Genomic DNA, 26,971 nt, shown 5'->3' on the forward strand with positions numbered 1-26,971 from the left:
CTTATAGACAAGAGTGGAGGTTGTGGTCCAGGTTTCAGTCATGGCAACGGGTTTGTTGTGGTTTCCTTAAGGTGGGTGAACCGCGGTGCTGACCCAAAGTTGGGCAAGCAAAAAACAATATTTGGCCGACTTTAGCTAAACTTTGTTACCGTATATGGGGGAAAACATCATCCGCTCTGTGTAGTTTAAATCTCTGCAGCTCTTAAAGAATTCACGCAGCGATATCCGACACTGCAACATCATCACTGTGCTGATTTTCACCATCAAGGTTGTTTACCACATGCGATGCCACCCAAGAAGTGATGTTTCCTGCCATATGAGTCGCGTTTTTGACATTTATGCTTTATTTTCATTCAGTATTTTAGATCCAACCATGATGTGCAAATTATATCCCCATCAAACTGTGTGATTTACTGCGGCTGAGACGGAGCTCGCGGCGCTGCTGCACTCTGTCCTAAAGCTGAGCGCTTCTGACAGCAGAGGCTTCCCATTCGCATGAACCCTTGAAAAGTGTTTATACGTGACCTTAAATGTTATTGTTGAAACACTTCGATTTCACGTACCAAACTAATCCTGATGTACAGCCTAGTCTTTGCCACTGCACTTCTCCAAGACATATAGTTCTAGCCATTATTACAGAACGGGTTTTTGAATATATTCAGCATCAAGGTAAACTGCACGGGTGACATGATGGATTAAATCTGTGTGCGTTCTGTGTGTTCGCAGCACCTGAATAGCCCTCTCCCTAAGGATTCTGTAACATGCGCTTTGCAACTCAAGAGCCATGTTCTTGTTTTAGACTGCAAATATTTACAAAGCAGGAAGCCAAAGAAAATGTTTCGCTGCACAAAAATAAGGCCGGTGGCAGAGACTTGTGGAAATGCTGTTGTGCCGTGGAATCTTGGGAGGATTGTTTGCATTTCCTGTTTGACAATTTTATTCGTTTTTTTCGGTGGTTTTTTTTTGCGGACACTAAATTAAGGATATTAAGATATGAAATTAAAACGGGGTAAACGTCCACTGCCAGATCGCGACATGTTTAGTTCTGTAGTTTTTCTTGATTTGTTATCACTTATTTACACGGACAAATGTTTGTATTCGTATTTTTAGCTCAAACCTCTTATTTATTACCAAGTTGTTGATTGACCTCAAATGGATTAACAGCAAAAAAAATTGATGAACCTTGATTTTATCTGTTATCTCAGGATCTACCACATAGAAAAGAGGAAGAAAAGTACTCACTTCTTAAACATTTTAAAGGATTGATGCTATATATAATGACCTATTACTACATTTTTAGTCAAGATGTTAAGACAAATGACCAAATGTTACTGTTAGAAACGACAAATTCAAGTGCAAAAACACACCCAAACAGTGTAAATATACAGATGTTCACACTTTATAATAACCATCATGAATAAATGTTAAATTCAGAGTTATTTAAACTTCATCTTATAGTTACGTTAACACAGATAACAAACAATGAAAATGGTTTTAAAACATCAGTTGCAGCTTTATAATGGCCTTCAAAATAATGTTTATAGATGAACAACACAGTATTTATTAACCATTTTCAAGGTGTTCTGAACATCAGTTGCAATAAAAAGAAAAGGTTTAGAAAGCATTTTGATTGTTTTTTAACAATTACCTGTTGATTAACGTCTAGTTAAATATATATTTCTTAATGACGGTCTTACAGCTGACCCTTTAACAATTCAAACTATTTATACAAATCATTTTCTCACTTACCTGTTGTTGTATCTTGGCTTTGAAAAGGTTTTTTTTTTCATTTTGTTTATTTCAACAGGTTTTCAGAAATGTCTCAGTTCTATTGCAGTAAAGTTGTTTTTTTTATACTTGCACAATACTTATGCACAATACACAATGTGAACAATTTTCCTTGGGATTATTTCTTGAATATAAAGTAGTTCTGATGAAAATCTTTTGAACAGGAGGCGTGTTGCAATCTCATGACACATCAAACTTGCGTGACTACACATCACAACATGTAATATAATACGTATTGTATTATCCCACAGTTATTAAAAAATTGATAGATTTACACGTACAACATTAAAAGTTGAGATTCATTGGAACTAACAAATTAAAAAAAAAAAAAAGCCAGAGGCACTGTTCCTCTCTGCACCGCTTAGTCACACTTGCCCACCGGCCAGTGACAAGAAGTGTGTGATACCTGAAGACTTTCCAACCTGACTGAACTCCCAGCTTCATTCCACACATTCCTCCTTCCTCTGCACTAACACCCCGTCTGTGTTTTTGATCTGTTGAAACAAACACCTATGATCGCTGATCAAAGACGAGCCGTGACGCTGCTCCGGGGACGCGCCAGGGTGTGTACTCCATGTGCATGCGTGGGAGTCTGTGTGTGTGTGTGTGTGTGTGTGAAAGGAGTGTGATGATTCACCGTTTATTGTCATGAGCTGCCTGCCCGACACTGCATGTTGGCAGGCCTCTCTTGCTTGTGTTATAGCGTGTGTGCGTGTTTGTGTGTGTGTGTGTGTGTGTGTGTGTGTGTGTGTGTGTGTTTGAGAGAGACACTGTGAGAAGGCATCCCTTTCAGGAGAAGACAGGTGGGCTTGATTTACGGCCGCTTACAGGAATCGCCCCCGTCTGTCGCTTCTATGAGAGCCAATTTAAGCAAAGCATGCCTCCGTGCACATGCAGACGCGCTGTTATTAAGGCATGAGCACAATATCGTGACAACTGTCTGTGGCACGGCTACCTGAAGAGTGTGAAACAGCAGGAAAAGAAAGCCTTGGAGAAAGAACAAATTCAGGCTGCAAAAGTGACAGTGAAGCAGCTCTTTAGACTCTGTAAATAAGCAGTTTCACACCACCTCCGCTCACTCTTCACACACACACTCACCCAGCCTCTCTGTCTCTCTCCTTCTCAAATCTTTCTGCTGCACATGCATACACAGACACACACACACACACACACACACACACACACACACAAACACACCCAGTCTCACACCGCCAGCCAGCCAGCCAGCCAGCCAGCCAGCCAGCCTTTCGCTCCTCACTCACACCCTCAAATCTTACCAAGCTCAGCTCTCCCTGCTCAGAGGCAGACGGGAGCAGCACAGCAGCCTGTTAAAGGAGTTGAGGGAAGGAGCAGCGGAGTCAGAGAGAGGGAGAGAGAGAGAGAGAGAGAGAGAGGGAGACATAGAGGGAGGGGGATGAAAGAGTGAAGGGGAGAACGAAGCCGAGAGAGCGCTGTTCCCCATATGCTGAGGAGGCATGGGCGGTTGAACAAGCTGCCCCCACTGAAGCCTCCTGACTCATGGGAGCGCCAGACCCCGATCCCCCAGAGAGCCTGGAAACGCTGCCGAACCACGCGTAAGAGAGAAGGAGGGGAGCCAGAGGAGAGGAGAGGAGAGAAAAAAGTCCAGGGAGAGGAGAAGAGAGGAGAGGGAAGAAAGCCACAACAGTAGGCTGTCCCACTCGACTGCTGTGCCGTGATGACGTCAGAGGGCATGTGACCCAGGCTCTCCAGTGACGGCACATGGAGGGCAGGAAAGAGACGAGTTTTAAAGCTGGTGCCTTTTGGGTTGTGTGAGGGCTCTGCTCGCCTCCCAAACAACCACAGAACCACAGACGTGCGGCTCGGGGTTGGTGTTTGAGGGCGACCTGGAGTGTAAATGGTTAATCGTCGCGGGCCAGCACCAGTCACAAGGACGGCGCTAAGCGAGTAAGTACGTTCCAACCACACTCGCCAAGCAAGCAAGTCCGACACCATCTGATCTATCCGCAAAGGCGATATTTGCCTCTGCAATTTTTTTTTCACTATAAAACCAGACCTGGTTGTTACTTGTGGTCATCCAAATAGTTGATACGTAAAAGCATGTCTTGTGGATGGCTTTTCCATTTTTTTTCTTCATGACACGCTGCGTGCTCTTGGTTTAGGACGTGTCAAGGGTCACGGAAACCACAGAGGAACAAAAGTGGGGCTTGCTGCAACCAGAGGCAGCTATGGCATCTAACAGCCTTTTCAGCACAGTGACACCATGTCAACAAAACTTCTTCTGGGGTGAGTACTGCTTCGCTGCTTGCTGTTGTGTCTGGAGTTTGGTCAGGGGCTCCGGGTCATGGTGAGGACTCGGGGTCAGGTGTTGAGGTTTGGATTGGGGAATTGAGGGGGTTTCGGGTAAAAAAAAAAAAAAAGGGGGTACGTTTCTTGGATCCGATTGAAGGATTTGGGTCCAGATGAGTGGAGGGGGATCAGCTGAGGTCATCGAGGACCCTGCTATCAAGGTCCAAGCTTTTGTGGTGGAAGAAAGACCCAACTATCATCAAGGCTTTTTGTGGTGCGCAAATACAAAAAAAAAAGAAAAAAAAAAAAAGAAGAAGACGACGAAGAAGAAGAAGAAAAAACCCCTCTTCGCATTTAGAGATTCCAGTATTTACTCTACGTGATGTTTATAAATATTCCTGAAAGAGGGAGATGACATGTTTGTGCAACATACCCTCAGATTTACAGAGCGATGCCATTGCGGAACCAAAAACAAAAGCACGGGTGATATTTTTGACAAACGTAAACAGACGCTGCACCAGAGAGTTTACAGTCGAGCATTGAAACAAGATGTGGGGATCACTGGATTGTGTGTGTTGGGTGTCTCCATTGCGCGTAGGGAAAGACGTATTGATTAGATTGCCAAGAAAAAGGTCTGTGATCGCTTCCTGAAATTGTTCGGTCGCGCCGCTGTCATTAATTAATGGGTGTCAATTTCTTCATCCTCCGGGGAGCTTTTTTAAATCGACAGACATAAATCCAATTTGAGCAAGATGTGTCGACTTCCATCGTGTGAATTCGTAACTCAAGTGCTGGAATGATTCATTCGAAATTAAAACAATTTAATCTTACTTATTGCTTCCCCACCAATAATAAAAAAGATGAAGTGTAATTTTTCTTTTTCTGCTCAATAAACTTCTGATGACGGCGAGCTTCCCGTGAAAATATTTACATTTTCAAAGAATTGGACGATTACTCTTTTTAATTCAGTTCATTCTTCGTGATCATCATGTCTTGAGGATCCCGCTTGGATTCCAGAGTGGATCCGTAGGAAATGGGACCGCAAAACTTCCGAGACCTGTGAACAGTAGCAGTGTCAACTTTATGATTTCCAATGACCTGTGAAGGCCAACTCGCAGTTTTGCAGCCTCTGTTTTGGGTTTTCTGTGTTCTATTGTGACAGCTTCTCTACACAGTCTAATTTAATCAACAAAATAAATGATGTTTTAGGTTTACCAGATGAATTTTCAAATTTAAACAAACATTTCCATTCCTGTGCGACACAAGAAATAGACAGGCTCAGTTTAATAAACCCCCCCTCCTCCCTTCTGTCTGTCTGTCTCTCTCTCTCTCTCTCCCCACGCTCCGGTCCATAGCCTCCGCTCTTCTGTCCAAATCAAATGTTTAAAAGATGTTTTTAAGAAGTCGCTCCGTGGTCAGACACAGCTGTTCTGGGCTCCACACAGAAGCAGGGTGGCTCCTAATACGCTCTGAAAGCCGGGAGAGAGTGAGCGTCTTCCACCAATCACCACCACCTATTACCATGTTAACCCCTGACCCCTCGGTGTGTCTCAGGGGTCGAGAGCGCGGGAGAAACGAGGGGAGAGGAGCAGCGCTGCAGGAAATGAAAAGCATGCCGTGGTCGAAAGGCAGAGAGGGGAGAGAGAGAGAGAGAGAGCGGAGCAGATGTGTACAGATGTTCAGGTGGAGAGGCTCAGAGGGAAGATAATCACGGATCGATTCTCCTCGTATAATGTATTGTTGGGCGATATTGTGCTGCGGCCCATTGATGTCGCCCCTGTTTATGAACATCTGGGCTGTAAATCTGTCAGTGCAACCGCAGAAAGTCCCCCTGACAGCGCAGTGTGATTTTGCAAGACCACCAGCGCTTTCTGTTGTATTTATGGTTTAAAATAAATAGATGTAAGTGTACTGCGCTGTATCAGAACTGACAAAAATTCAGATTGACGTCCTAAACATTTTTTACATTTATTTTTTTGGGGTTCCAACAAAAAGAGACTTTGAGTGAAACTGAGTTTGATTTTGAGAATTCATTAAACTAAAATAGGCTGAAATTTGAGATAAAATGTACACCATAGATTTTCGCTTTTAATCCATATGTTTATTTCTGTTAATCGTCACTTTGAGGTATAAGGACTAAACATCTTTTCCTCACAACTCATACAAAAGACGGGACCCAACTGAGCTCACGTCTTCTGTGCTTTGTTGATTGTATATATTTTTCTCCCGAGTTTCTCCCGCTCCCACGTTCACCCTGGATCGTTTTGTCCGGCATCAGCCAGTCTGCTGAAAGCCCAAGTCACAAAAATATTGTTTTTGTTAGTTTGAAAGCCACATTACTCCATCCAGTCTGTCCATTTGCATTTAAGGACATTTTTAATTTAGGTCTGAGCGTACATTCCCAGCGATAAATTAAGCTGGCTTTAGGGAGTGGGCAAATATTTCCAAATTGAGGAAAAAAAGGGGGCTCATTAAAATTTGTCTTGGCATCCACATCAAGCTATTTTCATTTAATTGCCTCAGATACATTTTTTATAACTCCTCAGGACTGGCAGATCAGATGGGGAGGGCAGAGTAATCTTCAACATGTGTGGCACCCACTCAACCACCGTGCCTCTCTGGGGAACGTTTAAATGCCTATTTTCTCTATTACAAACTTAATTACATATAGACAATTAAGTCATGGGAGCAATTATCGTTCAGTAAAGTTGTTGCAGTCAGAGTATAGCAAAGAAAAAAAAAAAAAAAAAAAAAAAAAGTGCTTACACAGACGGACCCAAATCAACACGATCAAAAGAGAAGCGGGGACGATGTGGGTAAATATCTGAAGACTCCGGGGCGGAAAACTTTCCCCAAAAGAAAAATCTCAGATAATTTGCAGGGAAACCGTATATGTAGTCGAGAAAGGCAGCTTCTGTTGCATAAGTGTTGCCTTAGATCTAACCACAGGCCTGCTTCTTGGAGACATCTTAAAAGTGAACCAGACATCCTCCCCTCCTCCCTCCTTCTCCCTTCTCTCTCTCCCCCCCCCCAGCCAGCCAGGGAGAGACGTGAAGCCCACTCATCAATAGGTAATTTGAAAGAGCCAAGGGGAAAAATCCGAGCGCTTCACTGGCTGCTACTGTGTAGAGGAGACTCTTCCCTTAACTCCAGGCTCAAAGGAACTCTATTTAGCGATGCTTAATTGTACCTCAGAGGCAAACATGTTATTTAATCCCAGCAGGGTCATATTGATGGAGTAAAATGGTGCTGTGTGTGTTTGCACTCTGCGCCAGCTATTAGGACTTATTAGTGCTGGAGGTTCCCCATTAGTCTCCATGATTCCTGAGGGTAATCAGGGAGGTGCGGCGCGTTAATGTGATCATTGTTTAATCAAAGATAGATTAATTGCTCTATGTTTTTTTCACTCATGTGCACCAACGGTGAATGGTGGGTTGATTGTGGCTCTGAATCGGCTGTAGGCAGTTATTACGGTCTAAATGAGAGCATCCTGGGAACACTAGAACCTGTGATTTGAATGGCCTGGAATTCCGTCCTTTTCCCTCTGTGGATGTGAAAGTTGTCTGTTTTTTTCATTCGATTTGTGAAGGTGCTTGTACAGAGCATATTCTATACCTTAATGTCTGAAAGTGTGGGGGGGGGGGGGGAATATACAAATGAAATCAGCATCACAGAGACAGAAACAAGAGAAACTCTCATCGTCTGGGTTTTTTTCTTTCTGTAGCATCCACTACCGCACTTTGTTGCCTCGTTCCACAGAGGCTCATTCTGCTTCTCCTCCTTCCCAAATAAAGCAGTGAGGAGTTATTGAAACATGGCAGAAAAAAAGGGAGTCCGACTGCAGGGGTGAGGTTACATTCGCTCGCAGTAACGCGGAGACTGCAGCAACAAACGGAGAGTTCAGAGTAAATACTCACGAAGCGCTGCGTGTTATCCCTTCTTTTATCCCCATATTCAGTAGCTGGGGGGCTAATTACGCTATTATGATAGAGCAACGTGCCAAGTGACTGTGCTTACGGTAGGTTTCTGCCTAAAGTGTTGATAATAGACTCAAAAACAATCATCTCGGAAGAGCTATTTGTTAAACACTATTATTGCTTACATCTCTTTCTCATAAATCAACGCACATGTTTGATATCTTTGCCGTGTTTACTCTACACGCATGCCAAATTGCTGTGTGTTTTTTGGATCGCCCTGCAAGCTCACGCCACCGAAAAACGCACAGCTATGATTTTTTTTTTTTTGCGTGCACCATAATTACCAGGTAGCTTAATGCCGTTGCGTTAGCCTGTGAAGCTTTTAATGCAGCACTGTGCTATTTTCACACTTAACAAGATCCTGCAGCCCTTCATCCATTTCAATTGCATCATGCTGGGTGAATTACCGTTATCCGATATAAGCCCTCAGAGAGGAAGTAACTACCTAACACTTTGAAAATTGGTCTATCTTGGAACCGGCTCACCCTAATGAAACAGAACACCAGTATTATAACCCAGATTCATATACCTCTTTCACCCCCGCTCTTCCTGTTTCGCGTCCTCTCTTCACTCTAACATTCATGTTTTATTTTAGTAATTTAAGTCCGAAGATGGTTTTGAGCGGAGCTGATACAGCAAACCACAGGAAACCTGAACTGCATTGTTTAGCGTACCCCCCCCCCCCCCCCCTCCCCCCAACTCCCTCGCGCCCCTGCGAAGCGGCCGAGGCGGCTACGCTTCTAGCTCCATGTTTCTATAAGGGGGAAATATGGAGTGTCGAGCCTCCTGGATGTTTGGGTTCAGCCTGTAACGATGTGAGCGAGAGCGTGGCCACAGCACCTACACAAGGCCTTACCTGTTCTGCCCCCACACCGGAGAAAAGGGCAGGTTTTTCCTCTTGTTAGTTTAATCTTAAAGGAATGCGGTATCCCCTCTGACTCAGGCCAAACTCCCAAATATATAAACCTACTTACCAACAGGTCATGAAAAGAGCAGCGCCGGTTGGACGTGTTAGATATATTTTTCAAGCAATTCTGATTATTTACGTTAGGTAACACGTGCTCTCAACTGCCAGAGTGAAAACGTAGGGAGGGATTTCGCTCAATTTTCAAGTTAAAGATGAAACCAGATGAATAAAGGAGCATCAAAGAGTTACACCCGGCTCTGACTGTGATCAATGGCTTGGCAGCAGGTCAGTGGAGCTGTCTGAGGGGATCAGAACACCTTGTTACAACATGTCTTCAGATATCAGCGCTCACTTTCACACACAAGTCAGAATCATTTGTCACTCAGCGCGCTTTGAATAAACGCTCGTGAAAGGAATTTGGAGTTTTTAAATGTGACTTTGGTGTGTTTGTAGGTAGGACTGTGCATAAGAGCGCATGGATGTACAGTGTCGGGTGTGCGTGCACACGCCGCAAAGGTGTCTGTGACAGGAAGATCTGTCCGCTTGATTAATGCTCTCACTCAAACTGGCACCTGGAACCAATCCCCCCTCCTGACGCCCCCGTCCCATGTGCACCGTATGTGTGTGCGCGCATTCCGCACACTTTGCCTTCAGAGGGGCTGAGGGTGGGTGTTGGGCAGGAGGCACAGATGGGACGGGGGACTTGGAGCGGAAGAAAAGAAAGGTGTGTGCAGCAGAGGGAACAATAGGTGGACGTGCAGTGGAGGGTATGGGGTGTCATTAATAACACACAGGCCCCATCTCCTAATTTGCTCAAATTACCTGCCCACACAGTGGGCCCCCTGCCAGCAGCGAGGTGTGAACACAACAGATCAAATACACCTGAAAATCAAAGTGCCCACCCACTCGATGACGCCCACACGAGCCTTTTATGGTGGTCCGACAACCCTGAAGTCCCCGTGCGTGTGGAAGAGAAGGGCTCCGTGTTTAATATTTCATGTGAGAGTGAGAAACGAAATGTGGGAAAATTAGAGAACGAAAAAGAAACATTAAACGGAAGAAACGGAGAAAAGAGTAAGTGAGACAGCGACGATACAAAGGGAAGGATCGGTTTGCGCTCGCGAGGCTTCCGGTACGAGCAACTCAAGACTAACTCTTTCAAACCACCTCCCATATGGCACCGCGGGGGTGGCCATTTACCATCATCTGCCCTCCTCCTCTCCCTTCTTCCCTTTCCTTCCTCCTTCTCCTTCCCCTTATGTCCTCCCTCCATCCTTCCCCTCCCACCCACGCTTTCAGGAAAAGGGTGATGACAAACGTGAAGGGGCGGCGATGCTTTTGGTCACCGCAATAATCAGAGCAGAGTCACCAGAACCATACCACCTGTGGCAACCGCACACGCGCACACACACACATCCACGCGAACACACACACACACACACACACACACACGTGCGCACATGGAGACATATTCAAATGTGTGCACAGACACTGAAATTAAATATGCCCCTGAGACACAAAAGGGGCCAGGAGAGTGTGTGTAGGTGTGTGTAGTGGGATGCTAGTCTTTGAACTTTGAATGGTGTGTGTAGCTGATATTGACAAGTCTCTGGGGAGGAGAGGGAAGCGAGAACTGGTAGCTCTCATTTGTAAAGTGGCCTCGGGAGAGAGAGAGAGAGAGGAGAGAGAGAAGCATGCAGATAATTGGGATTTAAAACTAAAAAATTTAAGAGGTTTTGTGGTAAAACTTTACTTTAACACCCCCATTTAGCATTTAGAGGGAAGAATAAAAACACTTATAATAGTTTATAGTTTACTATAGCATAGCTGTAAGCAGATGTTGGGACATTTTAAGATTGATGAATGTATTTGTGAACGATTTAATTAATGCGAAGCGTCTGTAACCGGCGTGTAAACAGTTATTAAATGGTGATATAATAGCCGTAATTATATTTAATCAGAAGATGCTCACAAATGAAGACTTGTTGAACGTGAAGTTTCAACTTTGACCTTGGAAAAAAAACAAATAAAACGTCTTAATTCATGGCTCACATTACAGACTGCTCCCGGAGCTTTCACCCACATCCCATGGCCTTCATCGGAGGACCAAGTTTTCTCAGTTGTCATGGATACTGAAGTAGAAATATGATTAGACCAGGTTCAAGAACCCTACGAAATCCAGATCTTAATTCTCACTGAACCAGAGTGAGGCCGAGAGCATTTCTGAATAAATAATGACTTAATTAATGAAGATAATTGATACATTTAATAGAGAAAGTAGTAAGCAGTTATGAATGCTCCAAAAGTGGAGTTAAGTTGTTGAAAAAAAAAAAAAAAAAGACATTTTAAAAAATAAGTCCTTGTGTTGTTTTAATCATTAGTTGTGTGTTTGTATGTATACTTATTATAAATGCAAAATGAGGGGGTGAGATGAAGTGTTAGCAGTTCAGTTTTCTGTCTTACAACTTTGCTGCAAATTTCAGGCGGTCTGTGTGTCTCTCGCTGTGAAGAAAAAAAACAAAAAAAAAAAGAGAGAGAAAAGTTTCTGCTTGTACAGCAGTGTTACAAAACTGCAAAATCCCCCTACGTTACACTTCAGGTTGTTTCAAAGCTCCTTCCTCTGACTGAGGCTGGCACCGTTTGAGAAACTTGTAGCTGCTGTGTTTTATGTTGATCCCTGAGCTGTTCCAGTTTACACATATTCAATCCAATCATACTGCTCCGACAAGCAGCGCCGTGTGATCAAAGTCTTTATACGTACATGTCGTCTGATCCTCGCTGGAGCGGGCTTTCAGTCTGGAGTCGAATCCTGTCACTCACCCAGACAGCTGCCCTCTTACAGTCGTCTGTAGTTCATTTTGTTGTCGCAGTTAAAAGTTTTTCCGTCAACTGTTGCGCCGTTCATTCTATTTTCTGTCTTTCCCCAAAGGAAATAGGTCTCTCTCTCTTTTCTCTCTTTCTCCCTTTTGGACGGAGACCAATAACAGGCCTTTTCCACTTCACTTCTCCTGATGCTGAATGAGCAAAGGAGGATCCCAGAGGAGCAGGAATATTTTATTAGAGTGATATTTTGAAAGTTCCTCTCCTCCTCTGTCTTTCTTCCCCTCTCGTGATGGAATTTTAGGATGCTGCAACAATTCTGCGTGTGTGTGTGAGAAAGAAAACAGCTCACGCAGAGCAAAGACAATTCAAAGTTACAGCTAAATGACAGGCTGGGAGCTCCGGTCGTTTGAATTGCATTGTTTTCTTTTTATTCCTGCATGGGAGGAGGATTGGTGGGAAGAAAAAAAAAAAAAAGAAAAGAAAGAAAAAAGCCCCAATTGGGACAGAAAGCGAGCAGTTCAGTCTCAGGAGACTTACTCTCGGCACAAACAAAAATAGCAGTCATTTTTTGCTGACAAACACTTTTTAATGTGAGGGTGTTTTTTTGTGAAGTTGGGCTCTTTTTGTTTTCTTATTTATGACAATGCTACCATTCCGGGACAGAGAAGGGGTGGCGTCTGTGTGTGTGTGTGTGTGTGTGTGTGTGTGTGTACTGTAGCCTTGATTTAGTGAAGCTTAAAGTTGTATGAGGGGAAAAATAAGAAGTGGAGGGATGTCAGAGTTTTTTTTTAGCTAAATTGGAAGCACCGGCTCCTTAAAGAATTACATTAGAAAAATATGTTAATTTAAGGGCATCTGTAATCCAAACGGTCTTTAAAAATGCCCGCGGACAATTTTATCTTTGCTTATTCAACAAAATGTCACTTTCACATGAATACTGCATTACACACATGATTACACCTACACACAGATATGCACACACAGCCAGACGGACAGACACACACGCCCTTTTCCTGCAGGACCCTGCAGATGCAGCAGAAACAGTAGAGTTGGTCTCTCTGGTAAACAAACAGTGAGAGGCTGCTGGGAGTCTTCACTGGGCCTCCAAATTATAGTCCGGTTAACCAAAGTCTCAGAGCCAGCCCCTTTACTGCTACACACACACACACACACACATACTGTATATACACACCCACATGTGTATGCGCACATGAGCACATGGCCTGTGCACATTAAAGGCACCGTAGAGGCACACTTTAAAAGCACATATACAATCAGGTTCTAATGGGAGCTTGTCTGCGCCACAGTTGAGCCAAGGGTAAAAGATTTTATAGACATAAGAGAGACTGAGAGGGAAACAGACCCCGAGGGCCTATCATAAATATTACCCAATCATCAGGCTCACAGTGTGAGGCAATTACTGATGAAAAAGAATGTCTTGCAATGTAAACACAGGTTTAATGTTTACAGCGTTTAACCCCGTATACCTGTGTTGTGACTTTGCGTTAATTTTTAGCTGGTGGACGCTGCGGTGCTCAGCCTGCAGATGCCACAGAGAAGCTACGCGATGATACTGTGTGGTTTGTAAAGTGTCACGGAGTTGTCCCCTTTCTGCAGGAAAGTCTGGTGGAAGACGTTTTAGTTCAGTCAGAGGAGGTTTGGATTGTTTAGAGCTTCTTTAATTGTCTGTAAATGAGTTCTGCAACTACTGGGGACAGTTCTCAGTCCCCGGAGGACGCGAGAACATATCAGAGTGATCTATGACGCCATAAAATCCAGCGAAAACATTTGAGATGATCACTTCTCGCGAAATTATTCGCCGTAAATCTCGTGCTTCCAGAGTGACAGCATATTCCGAGCGGACAATTTAATTGTCAGCCCGAGACCACATCCCAACAACCTCTTTGCCAGAGAGGGATTTTTTATGTGCGTGACGTTCAAATTCTCAGCTTTGCTATAATGCAACACCACAGAATAGATTGTGTTTGAAGGACAGCATTTCACAACGTAATTGACGTTCCCCGTGGGACCCTGCAGTCGATGAGTCTCGCTGCTCGAGACTCGATTTAGGCGCTATAAAGCTGGCGTCATCTGAGTCTCAGCGAGGGGCAGAGCAGACACGACATGAAAAGGCCCCGTCTTGGAATAACCGGCGAGTTCTGAGCGTATGTGTGTGTGGAAAATACAGGGTCATGGGTCACATAATCAGACAATAGTCATTTATCTTCTGTGAAATCATGTTTTCCCTCAACTTTCATGATGTTTTCCTCTATTGAACTCTCTTTTCCAAAGATGGCTGGAATTGATTTTGTCTCAGGACATCTCAGGCTGCGAGCTCTGAAAGTGAACTCCATCCACCCTTCTCTCCTCTCTTCCCCCTCCACACCCCCACCTTGTCGTGAGTCATCTCTGACCAGTAGCCTAATAGGCTCAGTGTAATTACAGGCTAAGGTTTTTGGGCATCTCTGAGTGTGCTACATCAACGGTGACATCCTCGAGTTAAACTGTTAACTCATTCGGCGCACCGAGCAAAAAAGATGCTGCATGTCACGCCCTTGGAAACGTTCGCAAATCGAAGGCTCCTCGTGGCCATTTTTCGACGTTTATGCTTTTTTGAATTTGATCTAGTACGTAGGGCTCCGGGTCGCAGAGTTCAGGCTCAGCGTTTTGGAGCCCCTCCGAGCTGGACAGGAATCAGGAAGAGATCAGGAAAAAAGAAAAGGAGAGCAAGATCCAAACCCTCGGAAGTCGAGTGCCGTTGCGCCCGGTGCTGCGGCTGCATGCGGTTCCTGCCCAGTGCTGCGTTTTCATTTCCTGTTTATCTGATTGGCTGTTGTCTCAGTGCTGGACGTGCTGACTGACAGGCTTGACGCTGATTACCCCCCAGAAATGAAGTAGCAGAGCGCTGCCAGGGCTCCGTCGCAAGGTTTCCGATGTGGGCTCACTTGCTGTCAGTAAAATTCATGATACCCAGTCTGTTAAGATGGCCAAGTTAAACAGATAGTATATTTAATACATTTAAATGCTCCGGGACAAGAAATGTATGGTACATTTAAAGGCGTGGGTTTACAGCGTCTATGTTTATGTCTGTGTGCAATTGAGGATCCATAACAGTCTTTTTCCCCCTCCATCTGGCCCGCCTCTACGGCTCCTTACATCAATTTGGACCCAGTGCACCTGGACATTCCTCCACCCTGCCTCCATGCATATACATACATACATCCCTGCCTCCCGTCTCCTTCCTCTCCTTCCCCGACTCCGGCCGCTGCCCGTCCTGTCTTGCCTTCCTCCAGCCTCATAACGGGAGTGGTGGAAACGGGCGAGTGATAGCCGATAGCCCCCCTGCGAGTGCTAGTCTGGGCCGCTGCCTGTGTGCCTCTCAGCGCGTAGTCACTCTATCTATCTCGCCTGTGCCTCCCTAGCTCACATAAATCATCCACAATCCGACTACACGGACAGGGAGAACAGAGAGAAATCTCCCCCTATAAATCTGGTATTAGTTTTACCTCGCATAATGAACACAGGGCTAAACGGTCCTGGATACATGAGAACAGCATGTCTTGCAGATGTACTATAAATATTTTGATACTAGCCGGCTAGTTTGCAGAGGGGAAGTAGACCAGTGAAATACACAGAGGAAGGGAAAAGTGTAAAGTGGAATGTTGGCCTAGCCCGAGTGTCTGTATTGTCTTTAGCACCTACAGAGGGTCTCGGTCCAAGAAAAACGCTCTTTACGGGGTTCCTGTTCCCAGCTGTGGTCCGGTACCACTCCTGGATACGCTGCGTTTCCTTCAAGCCAATCCTTCAAACTGGTCTCCGAGGAGGAGGGCTCATTGTTTGATTAATAGCACGATCAGACCTGATTGAGTGATAGATGGTTTGAAGGGGAAACCGGCACGCCGCGGGGACACTCTGGGACCGAGTCTGGGAAAGGCGGCTCCGGGGAGGGTTTGATTGGTGGAACAGCTGAATTAAAGCGAAGGACTAATACGAGCAGAGCTAATGACACAAAGGCTGCACAGAGCCGGGCCGGCCAAAATATTCCCGATGACTGTAAAGATATTTTGTTGCAGCTATGTAAAGACAAACCGTAACATACACACATACCCATAGAAAAGTGGAAAAACTGAAATGCCATGTTTCTGGCCTCAGCCCCGGGCACTGTCACCCTACCCCGTCAAAGAGCCACACACACACACAAACTACACATAGTCTTACACATGCACAGTTCTAGCGCTGTGACAGCAGGTGGTGTGTGACACGTCAACATCTGAAGGTTCCCTGGCAGACGGAGAAGGGTTTCTCAGCTCCAGTCGCTCAGATCTATCATTGGGACTCTTTAATGGCAGCCTTCGTCACATATTACTGCTTTATTTTCTCCTCGCCATCTCCCAGCCCGCAGAGGTTCCTTTTTTGTTCCTATTTTTAAGTACAAGTGATCTCAATTAGGGACCTCCATGAAGGCGGTAGGCGGCAGACAGTCAGAGCAATAAGAGCAGAGAGGAAATTGTCTTTATACCCCCCTCCCTCCCTCCCTCCTTCCCTCCCTCCCTCCCTCCTTCTCTACCCTCCTGCCACAAGCAGTGAGCAGCCGCCCCCTCCGTGTCTCCATCTCTTTCCATGCTGCTCTCTGCCATTTCCAGAACAGAGTGAAATCTCAGACAAACTCCGTCTGCATCTCGCTTTTTCTCGCTGAGACTCGAGCGCATCAAACTCTATAGGCTCAGCCACTCCGGCCACCTCAAAGTCTAATACGAGAAACTTGGACTGCACTCGTTGAAAAGTGTTTGCTCAGGAACATGCGCACGCACACACCGCAGAACGTGCCGTCCCCGTCCTAACAGTTCACGGTGATGTCACGGGCTCGGTGACAAACAGTCATTAAAGGCTTAGAAGTGATCTGGGATCAGTGCGTGGATGTGAGTCGGCGAGGTTGTGTCGATGAGGTCAGGAGGAGTTAAGTTTCTGCACGTCGTCATCCTCCTCCGCTGGCTAGCTGCTTCACTAATTGACTGCCTCGTTGGCCGGCAACCAGCCCGAGTCCGGCTAACTGACCAACAGGCTAGTTTTGTGGCTCAGTTCTCCCCCTCCCCGGTCGTGTTTGGTTGATTGGCTAGTAGACTGGATCTTTGGCCGCTTTGCTGCCCAGCCTGGTGGGCTGGTTGATTGGTTAGCTGGCAGTGCCGGCTGGCTGGTGGCCTGCCAAACATGGAAACATCCCGTTAGAGCTGAAAGAGCCTGGGCCTCGTCACAGCGCTCCTCTAGAAAGCTATAATTAAGTGTCTTGAAAAATGCACCACTGTGAAATGTAGCCCTAATCCTGAGTCTTAAGTGGCTGTACTTTTCCTCTTGAATGATGAGAGTGTATGCTTGTGTAAAGGAGAGGGAGAGTGTTGCTCTCTTGTGTTATTATTGTTTTTCTTTATGTAGGAGTTAAATGTGTAGTTATTGTCAAATATGGAAGAACATGAGCCCATACAGCGAGGCGTGTCCCGCTTAAACCGTAAGATGAAGCTGTTGATGTACCTTTAAGCCCTATTTGTCCAATTGTCTCTCCTAATGAGGTGTTAATAGTGGAGCAACAGCTGTTCATTGATTTACAATTATCAGATTGATCGGAAACTATTTCAATAATTGTTTAATCGGTTTGAGTTATTTTTGAAGGACAGTCAAAGTCAAAATTCTCTGATTCCAGCCTCTTAAATGTCATTTTTTTCTGGTTTCTTTACTCCGCTGTGACAGTAAACTGAATGTGAAAAAAAAAACATTTAAAGATGTCACCCTGGTTTAGGGAAACTCAGACATTTTTCACCATTCTCAGACTTTTCGCAGGCAAAGCAATAATTTAAAAAAAAGGACAGATTGACAATTAAATTAATCGTTGATTTTTGTGGCCGACATATTCTCGTGAAGTAATAAAAACACTCTGATATCGATATAAACACTTGTGAAACTGATATGCGAAATAAACCAGATATGTGACAGTTTAACAATAAACCTTGATCATTTTTAATCATCCCAAGCATCTTTTTGTGCATTTTAATCTCTAACCTACAGGGCAACGTATACGGCGATACAGATATATCTCTGTTAGGCCGAATCGTCTGATGATACGAGCTGCAAACGTTAGTTTCAGCCCGAGTTAATAGCGAGGATGCGAGCGCGTTTGTTTGTGTCAAAGCAGAAGACAGATGTGAAGAAGTTGACAAGACAAGGGAAGAGAGGGGTTGAGCATGGTTAGCTCGCTGTCAACATTATAGACAGCGTGTGTGCGTACATATTAGCGGTTCACACAGTCTTCGGGATTCCAAGTGGGATTGAGAACAGAAACTTTTTATTATGCGCTTGATATCTCGACAGGAAAATTAGCCAGAGAGTGTCAGCTGAGTTTGATTTTTATTGAAAACAAATAATTGAAACTGAGCGGCAGAAATACAATATTACCATAAATCATGAAACGCACATCCTGCTCAATGTGGTATACTGTGGTTCCTCACTGTTAGTGACTTCTCCTACTGTGCAATGACTCCAAGCCAGTGTAACACAGTAGATGAATAATACCAGAGCTGAGAGAGACGATCCAGCTGTGCACCAGGCGAGCAGCAGCCGCAACTGAACTGAACAGCTTTATGCTAGATTCATTACTACATAATATTAAGTCTGTTAATACTGAGTGGGGTAGGTCATATATCCGCAAAGTCCAATACTGCTTTTAGGTTCCAGCATTCACATTTAATCAAAAGTTGAATTCTGGGCTGGGTTTAATCCAGGACACTGAAGCGGGGAAGTGGTATTTTTTGATTGAACAGTGTATTCTGGCACATTAACGCCTTCTCTGGTGTCTCCCTCACATCTCCGGGACATCAAAACGACATTTTTTTTTTTTTTTTGAAACTCAGAGGTCACCCTACCTCTGACTGACAGAGAGCCAGACAGCAGGCCCTTTAGTGTATGAACGCGGGCTGTATCCTGTAGGGAGCTGGAAGACAGATGCTGGACGTACAGCGGAGAGGCAAAGCGGAGTCAGATGGGACAAACACTCTTTGATGAGCCGAGCTTGTCAGGGTTTAAGTCACGACTGCATCGGGGTGGAGGGATGTGGGGGTGGTGGGGGGGGCAACGATTGGGGCCTGGCTCTTCCTGCCGCTCCCTCTGATGAGACAATAACAGAGTGCAGAAAATTGTAAATTAAGACTGATTACTTGGCCCCAAAAAAACGTGGCTGTTAAGCGGAGTGTGTGGATAAGATCGGGATGTGAAATTTAAATAATGCAGCCACTCATGTGTCTTTTATGAATAAACCCCTCCAAAAAAGAAAGAAAGAAAGAAAGAAAGAAAGCAGCTCCGACATTAAACTCCAGTTCAAACATATATGCATTCAGAATAATTAAATTGATGGCATGAAATTGAGTCAGCGTTTGTTATTATTTCATCCCTGACATTTCCTAAATTAAATTCCACTACAACATTAGGGATGTTTTCCACATTACCCCAAATGTATTCGGCGGTGAAAAAGTGATATTATCGGAGCTGAAACTCGACTCTTGTCGGAATAGCCCGGCTCCACGGTTCCTGCAAGGCCATGTTTATCACTATTACAGATTTAATTACTACTATTCACATTTATCCATCCATGAATTGTTAGTTGATCTTTGAGAATGTTGGACAATGTGAACCATATTTCTGGCGTTTGGGGCACGCGGAGGGGAAGTGTAACTCAATCACTCTTTTTTTTTTTTTTTTTTTTCCCCTCCTCCCCGTCCACATGACGAGGTGCCAGATGCGTGTCAGTGCTTTCAGACTTTAGATATATATATATCCCTCCCACATCCTCACACACACACACACACACGCTACAAGACATATATGCGTGTGCACACCCACGTACATACATACTTATGAAACACAAGACGTTATTTCAAGTTACTCTCAGTACCCGTGCTTTAATACTTCTTTATTCTCTCAATCCAGAAAATCTTATTTTAAAATGTATAACTTTACAGCATGAAAACAAGCTGCAAAAGACCCAAATAACCTGACAGCTGTGCCTCCTGGTAGTCCCTTTTTTTATTTTGAAACAGGCCCAGAGTATCAAAGGCCTTTGTCTTTAAGAGTCGCTGCAATAAAAAGTCCTGTTTGGGAGCGACGGGAAAAAAAAAAAGGCAACGCAGAGTGGCAATACACATGCTGCTGTGTGATGTGGCACTCAAAAAAGGCTTATTGGGAGACTGATGGGTAATCAGGGCAGAGGGTGGGGAGGGCTGATGAGAGCCGGCTGAGATACGGAGGCTCACAGAGGGTAGATGATGCCCTCTACAGTAGACACAGGAGGGGCAGGCGAAGCAGGGCCTTCCTCACCAAACTGCCTTCGGAAGCAGCATCCCATCCAAAATCTGAGGCGTCTCAGCACTTAAAATAAAAGCATACAATTATTCTAACATTTTTAAACGAGCACATTTTTTTTTCTCACAGTGGGAAGTTTATAATGTGGTGGTGTAAAGATCAGATTAATGATTTTTTAAATAAAATTTGGTCGTAAAATAGGATTTTTTTTTTCTTGCTTTGATTTTCAAATGTAACATTTTTGCATTTTTATTTTTTTCATGTATTTAGATCCTTTAATTACGTATAATAAGCAACATCAAGTCCTGCATTGAAAATATGACATGATATAAGATATAATCAGCCAAATGTGCTAAATGTCTCAGAACAGAAGCAGAAAAATAGCCATCATGAGTTTTATACTATTATATATTATATTAACAAATTATTGGAGGATTCTGTCCTATGATTTAATGTGTGAGTAAAATGTTTTACTGTTAAATTGGTGGAGAAAGAGCTCATTTTACTGATTAATACAACATATATTTTTGAAGATCATCAGGTGCTTGAAATCTCCAAAGTGAAGATGTCATATAAATGTGGAGGAGTGAAAATGTGCAACATTTCCCTCTGAGGTGTAATTAAACTGAAGTATAAAGTAAAACAAAAGCAAAATACTCTAAGTCAGCACTTGAGTAAAAGTACTTAATTACATTCCACCACAGACTCATTGAATTATGCATATGAATGGTCCTGGATAGTCACGGAGCCGCGCGTAATTACGCACCCAGGGGCTCGTATTTTTAAATGTTTTGGATTTAAGATAATATTGCAGCTTTGAGACGCATCAGACAGTGAAATTAAAGCTCACATGGTGTAACTGACTTCTCTCAAAGAGCCGTCTGTTTTCGGGACACAGCCACATGTGTGCGTGAACATAAATTACAGCCCCGTGTCACGCAGAATACCTGTACACCTGCACAACAGCTCTCCCCTGCGACCGAGTGAAACTCTACTCCTGCCGGAGCCTCTACCTGACTCACCGCTCTCCGGTGACTCACTCACTGCCGCCGCATGGACTGTAACTCACTTCTCACCCGGGGCTCGACTCTTCCATACTGTCAGGACGCAGCGGTAACGTTACAGCGCGGGCTGACGGACTTGACGCGTGTTTACTGACCGGACATGACCGTCCCCGGAGCTAGGAGCGCGCCGCTGGTCCGGGGGAGCGGTCACACGTCGGTATGTACAGCAGGCTGTGTGTGTGAACACTGCGAACTGCGAAAGAATCAAGGGGAGGTGGTGGTGGGGGGGGGGGGGGGACAGAGAGAAAGGCGTGAAACGTGGCCCCATGTGTGTGTCATGAAGGTATAGACGTTACACGGAGACCTGTCCGCTCGTCTATATAGGCGTGATAGATTATGGCAGAGGGAATGGATCTGACTCCAGACACCACGTGTTGGAGTCGCATCAGCGCAATAATTGCTGGGCGCTCGAGCTATATAAACCACAAAAAGCCTGAGCACGGGAAACCCCGGCCTCCAAACACTAACCACATTTACGGCTACAAAAACGGGATTCTATTTTCCGCCTCCTTCATCTCACCGGCGATTTTTTTTTTTTTTTTTTTTTTTTTCTCTTTAACAGACTTCATCAACCTTTTTAACCCTGTACACAAAAACCTGCGGCGCGGTCTGAGCGGAAAAATATGTTGAATTTGCAGGCGTCGCGGGGTGATAAATAGCGCTGTTAAGTATTGTTAAAGCTTGTCCCTTTGACTTTGAAAACTTTTGTGCGTGTACATAGCCTGCGGGTTCGCAGAGAGCCTTTCAGTTTGGCACAAAGACTTCAATGACGCACCTGGAGCAGCAGCGCTTTGACTTGTCACCAAAGGAAGACAGACAAAAACTTTTTTGAGCATCTGGGTCGGCTGTTCTATTTTAGGTCGGCTTTTTTGTAATTGTATAGCCTATTACGCGCTCGGACATTTATTTGATGTTATTTATATCCGCGCACGAGCAACTACGCCTGCGTTATGGCGCACGGACGCTTCCCCCGAGCACTCTGAAAGAAAGAAAAAAAAAAAGAGAGAGCTTGTCATTTAAAACATCATCACGTTTTCAAGGCTTGTTTTTCTTGCCGGAGAAGTATATTTTCTGTCGTTTGAAGGCGCCCACTGAAGTTAGCAGTGGAGAGGGTTTTGAAAACGCGGTGTGCGCTCACAAAGTTTTCCATTGGCAGACGCGCTGAGGTTCAGCGAGCAGCGCCGCACACTCCCGACTTTTTCTCCCCGAGTTGTGTGAGAGAGAAAAGAAAAAGAGGAGCTGGGGAGCATTTGGTGCCTTTTTTGATAATCCACGCTGTTGTGATGCGAATTCCCGTAGATCCCAGCGCCAGTCGGAGGTTCAGTCCGCCGTCCAATAGCCTCCAGCCGGTCCCAGGGAAGATGAACGATGTGAGCTCTCCAGCCGGGCAGCCGGACGCAGCGGCGGCGGTGCCAAGACTGCGTCCCCACGAAAACCGCAGCATGGCCGAGATCATCGCCGACCACCCGGCCGAGCTGGTCCGGACCGACAGCCCCAACTTTCTGTGCTCGGTCCTGCCCTCCCACTGGCGGTGCAACAAGACGCTGCCTGTCGCCTTTAAGGTGAGTCCCGTCTCAGTGATGAGCTGCTGGAGGAGAAGAGGGAAGCCCTGTGTGAGTCGGTGTTCACTGCAACCGCTAAATGGAGTTAAAATGATATTTCTATAAAAGAGTAAACACCTGATTTTTCTTTACAAACACGATCTGTGGACAGTTAGTGTCACAGTGTCTGCAGTGTTGTGTTGTGTTTGTTCTCTGCCCTCACGACCCATTTTTGCTTGGAGTCGCCTGCTTTTATCACAGTTTCTGTAAAGATGTGTTGTTTTGTGTTGTTTTTAAAAATGACAATAACAACAACAACAAAATATCAGTCATGTTGAGTATGGGAGCTGGGGTGGGATCCGGAAGTTTTTAATGTCACGTCACAAACAAATTAAATTCAGATAATTAATTTTCCGAAGAAGGAAGAAGCATCGAGAAGGAACGATTTAAAGGGCCAGGGAAAAAAAAGTTGGTAAAATATATTTAGATATTGTTTTTTCTTTTCACACTTTGTAAACAAACAACAGCTTCATGTTGTATATTACCAACAATCATTTTATGTAGTAAAATATATTTGTGGCTCATTTAAAAATCTCTCCACAATTAAAGCTTTGTTTCCATGGTGATTAATGACAGTTTTCTATATTAGGAAATAATTTTAATAATTATAGCCCTATTTTAACCACTATCCTGATGATTATACTAAATTACTGTCATTTGTCTTCACATGTTGAGTTTAACTGAACTTTTAATGAGCAGAAAAGCAAACACAAAGAGATCTGTCTTAATGCCGCAGAGACTAATTGTTTATACGTTTCAGGCCTCCTCAGGCATTTTTGAAGCCTTGACAATTTATTTTTTTTTTTTTTTGCTCCCATGATAATTCAACGGAAAGGCCCTATTAATTACTTGACACATATTATTTAAAGGACGGATCAAAGACGCACCAAAGTGGAAATTTGTAGCTGCAGCCATAGCTCCAAATCAAGTGTGACACATTTTAAAATATATGTGTTATTCAACCGTTCTTATTACTACGGCTCTGTAATTATTGCTGCCCTGTAGGCCGACTCATGCTCCTTTTATCTCTCTCCAGGAATCTAAATGATAACACGAGGCCGCGCCGCTTTTGTTTTAGAGGCTGCGCTTGAGAAGCGATGTGAAATTAAATTCCATTTATCAACACGACGTAAAACAAGTCTGTCACATCAGCGAGACGACATCTTCTATCACTGAAACTGACAATGAAGTTGAGGTTTGAGCTAATCAGATTTGTGACTTTTTAAACTGAAGCAATTCCTCCATTAAATTTTGAGCTCCAATAGTTTTTCTTATTTTCTTTAACCGCAAACATGTTGTGGATGCAGTCAATATTTTACCAATTTTGAGTCACAGAACGGGGGAGTTTAAAAAAACATGTAATCCCTTTAAACCTTGTCCCTAATAGTTCCTAACTTTCTGCCCTTTGACCTTTGTGCTCCTGACAGGTGGTTGCCCTGGGAGACATACCTGATGGGACCGTTGTCACAGTTATGGCGGGCAACGACGAGAACTACTCCGCCGAGCTGCGGAACGCCTCAGGTGTGATGAAGAACCAGGTAGCTCGTTTCAACGACCTTCGCTTCGTGGGCCGCAGCGGCAGAGGTGAGGCCTGAAACGCGACGTGCCCGACTCACTGTACACTGCTTACAACTCAGTGGGAGCTATTAGGTTCAGTGGTGTGGATTAGTGGTCACATTCCCATCGTGGCGACCACATAATGATCCCGAACTCGGGGCTCAAATCCCATCGCGAGTCTCCTGAAGTCTGAGTGGAGAATCATGTTGCATCCGCTCTTTTTGCTTTAAAATGAGGGGCTTTAATTTATTTTTCTTATCTTTGACAGAAACGCTTGTTAAACCCACCACTTCCTACTTTGGAATCTCTGCCCTTTGGTTGAATAAACAATGGTTTGGTGAAAGATGAGCGTCAGCCCAACATCAGCTGCATAACAAAGTGTTCGTTTTCTCCCTAACCATAATGTTGACCTGAAATTACCCTGCTCCGTTCAGGTTTATCAGCCTGTTGGGTGGTGCTACAGCCTCCTGGCTGATCACACATTTCCCCAGGCAGCGAGGCAGAAGTGCACTCCTATTCAATCAAAGAACATTCCCTGAATTTTTGGTGTTGTACAGGCATTGTTTTGCATCACCAACCGTCTTGTCACTGAATCATCTTATTTACGATTTGAAATTTGGCAGCTCTCGCCCAAGCTCACCCTCGCTGGAAATATTTTCTTAGTGACATGTAGTTTCAACAAGTCTGACAAAAACCGGTCGCTTTTGTTAAGTTTGATGGTGATAAGGGGTGTCAGCAGCTTCGCCACTCCTCCACAGTTTCCTTCCCGGCCGTAGCTGTCCAAAAAAGGGAGGAGGCAGATGAACAGGAGGGGTGAGGGGCAACAGAGTGTAGAGAGAGGAGGAGGCGCGCTGGCTGTACCTGTTGCCACGGGGACCATGCGTGTGTCCCCTTCGCTGTGACACAGAATCTAGTCACAGGAAGTGACATAGGAGCCAGGGGAGATCAGACTACGAGGTGTCTGAAATGAATACCGGGCAATGACAGAGATAAGTACAACCGATAGGATGTTAGATTGCTAAATGTCATGCACAGAGAGGCGGGGAGGGGGGGGGGGGAGCCAACGGAGACGGACAAAGATGGCGCCACAGTACGATGACAGCAAAGATGAACAGGACGGGAGATTCAGAGAGTAATCGGATACGTGTGATAACATCTTTAGAGTTAATTGTGTGGTAGTGTGCGGGATTGCCTCGGGAGTAGACCGCAGGTAACGGGTGACAGGAGTGATGATGGCAAGGAAGCAGAGACGTGACGCACTCAGTGTCCCACTTTATCTGGTTCACCCACATGCAGCTTATCTCAGTTCTGTGGATCACCTGTTGCACCTGTGATCCGCTGTCTCCCACAATCATCCCATCACTTCCTGGGAGGCATGTTTACAGTGAAGTAGAGTGTGGGGCAGTGGAGGGGAGGAGGCGAGGACACGCACGTGGAGCTGGTCGCGACTGAATGGACAGCTGCTCAGATGAGTCGCTACAGCAAACCTGCCTGCCCCCCCCCCCCCCCGACTTCCTGTTTCCTGTGTGTAGCCATGGTAACACGACGCGTCTGCGTGCCTCCAGCGTTTGTGCTTATGCTGACTTGGCTGTTGCACTCTGATTCATAACATTCCTTGTGGATGCACATCGGAGCATACGCGCACACACTAGCACACTCAACCCCAAGGCAGCAACTGCTGGGGATTATCGAGAGAGGAAGTGACTATTAAAATGCCTCTCGCCCACTCACACTGCGTTAGACAGGGAGAAAGTCTGGATAACAAGATACTGGCTCCTCCAGTCAATCTCCCATTTAAACTCTGCCAAGGATCCTAAATAGAGCCTCTCAAACACCACTCCGTCTGACGTTACTCTAAGTCGATTTTTCCCAGTTTGTATTGGCCATTATGTGATGACAACCACACTTGTGACTTGGGGATGGTTTAGCGATGAATGCAGGGCATTGTCTTTTCAGATGTGTGTGTCATTTGATGTTGTTTGATGTCACCACAGGCAAGAGCTTCACGCTGACAATCACAGTATTCACCAACCCACCACAAGTGGCCACTTACCACCGAGCCATAAAGGTCACCGTGGATGGACCACGTGAGCCCAGGAGTGAGTACAAAGGCACGCACATACAGTACAGAAAAACATACTACAACCTTTATTTTGTTTTAAGAAGAATCTCTCCAGGGATGTTGTGTTGTGCTCAAAATGTGGGGGGATTCAGTAGAAACAGGGATGGAGAAAAACTACCCTGTATTTTAGTGCCTAAGCTCCCTTAAATTCAAAAACACTGGATCCTACATTTCCCATAATGCAGCTCAATAGCGTCTTTCATCAGTAACTCCCAGGCCTCTGAAATGCCCACTTCATTAAAACCTCCAGATCTTAATAGATATTACACAGCCACGAGCTGAGATAATGAAAGAGCTTTCAAAAGCTCCCGTCACAGAAGACATTTTACTTGAATACAAGGAAACTACACTTCAAAATCAGTGGAGTGCCCCTTTAACTGAGCTGTGGGTGTGCAGCTAATGCCCAGCTAAAAATGGTGACGCTCTAATAAAACAAGTTAATTAACAACAAAACAAAGTTTTACTGGAAAAAGTTCTCAATGTGTTAATTAGCAATCAACAGGCCTTTAATTAAAATGACT

General features: G+C 44.8%; 1 protein-coding gene across 21 annotated transcripts in view; it reads left to right on the top strand.

Moving 5' to 3' along the window:
• runx2b (RUNX family transcription factor 2b) overlaps nt 1-26,971 on the top strand; it is a 123,127-nt gene that overhangs the window by 78,232 nt on the left and 17,924 nt on the right. For 16 of the 21 annotated variants that reach the window (XM_030406162.1, XM_030406158.1, XM_030406179.1 and 13 more), the window contains 3 exons: nt 22,470-22,732; nt 24,199-24,355; nt 26,323-26,427. In XM_030406162.1, coding sequence (XP_030262022.1) covers nt 22,470-22,732; nt 24,199-24,355; nt 26,323-26,427 — 525 coding nt within the window. The other 5 variants (XM_030406174.1, XM_030406173.1, XM_030406172.1 and 2 more) reach the window with 5 other exon arrangements.

This window comes from Sparus aurata, chromosome 22 (assembly GCF_900880675.1).
Source record: "Sparus aurata chromosome 22, fSpaAur1.1, whole genome shotgun sequence".
Taxonomy (NCBI): Eukaryota; Metazoa; Chordata; class Actinopteri; order Spariformes; family Sparidae; genus Sparus; species Sparus aurata.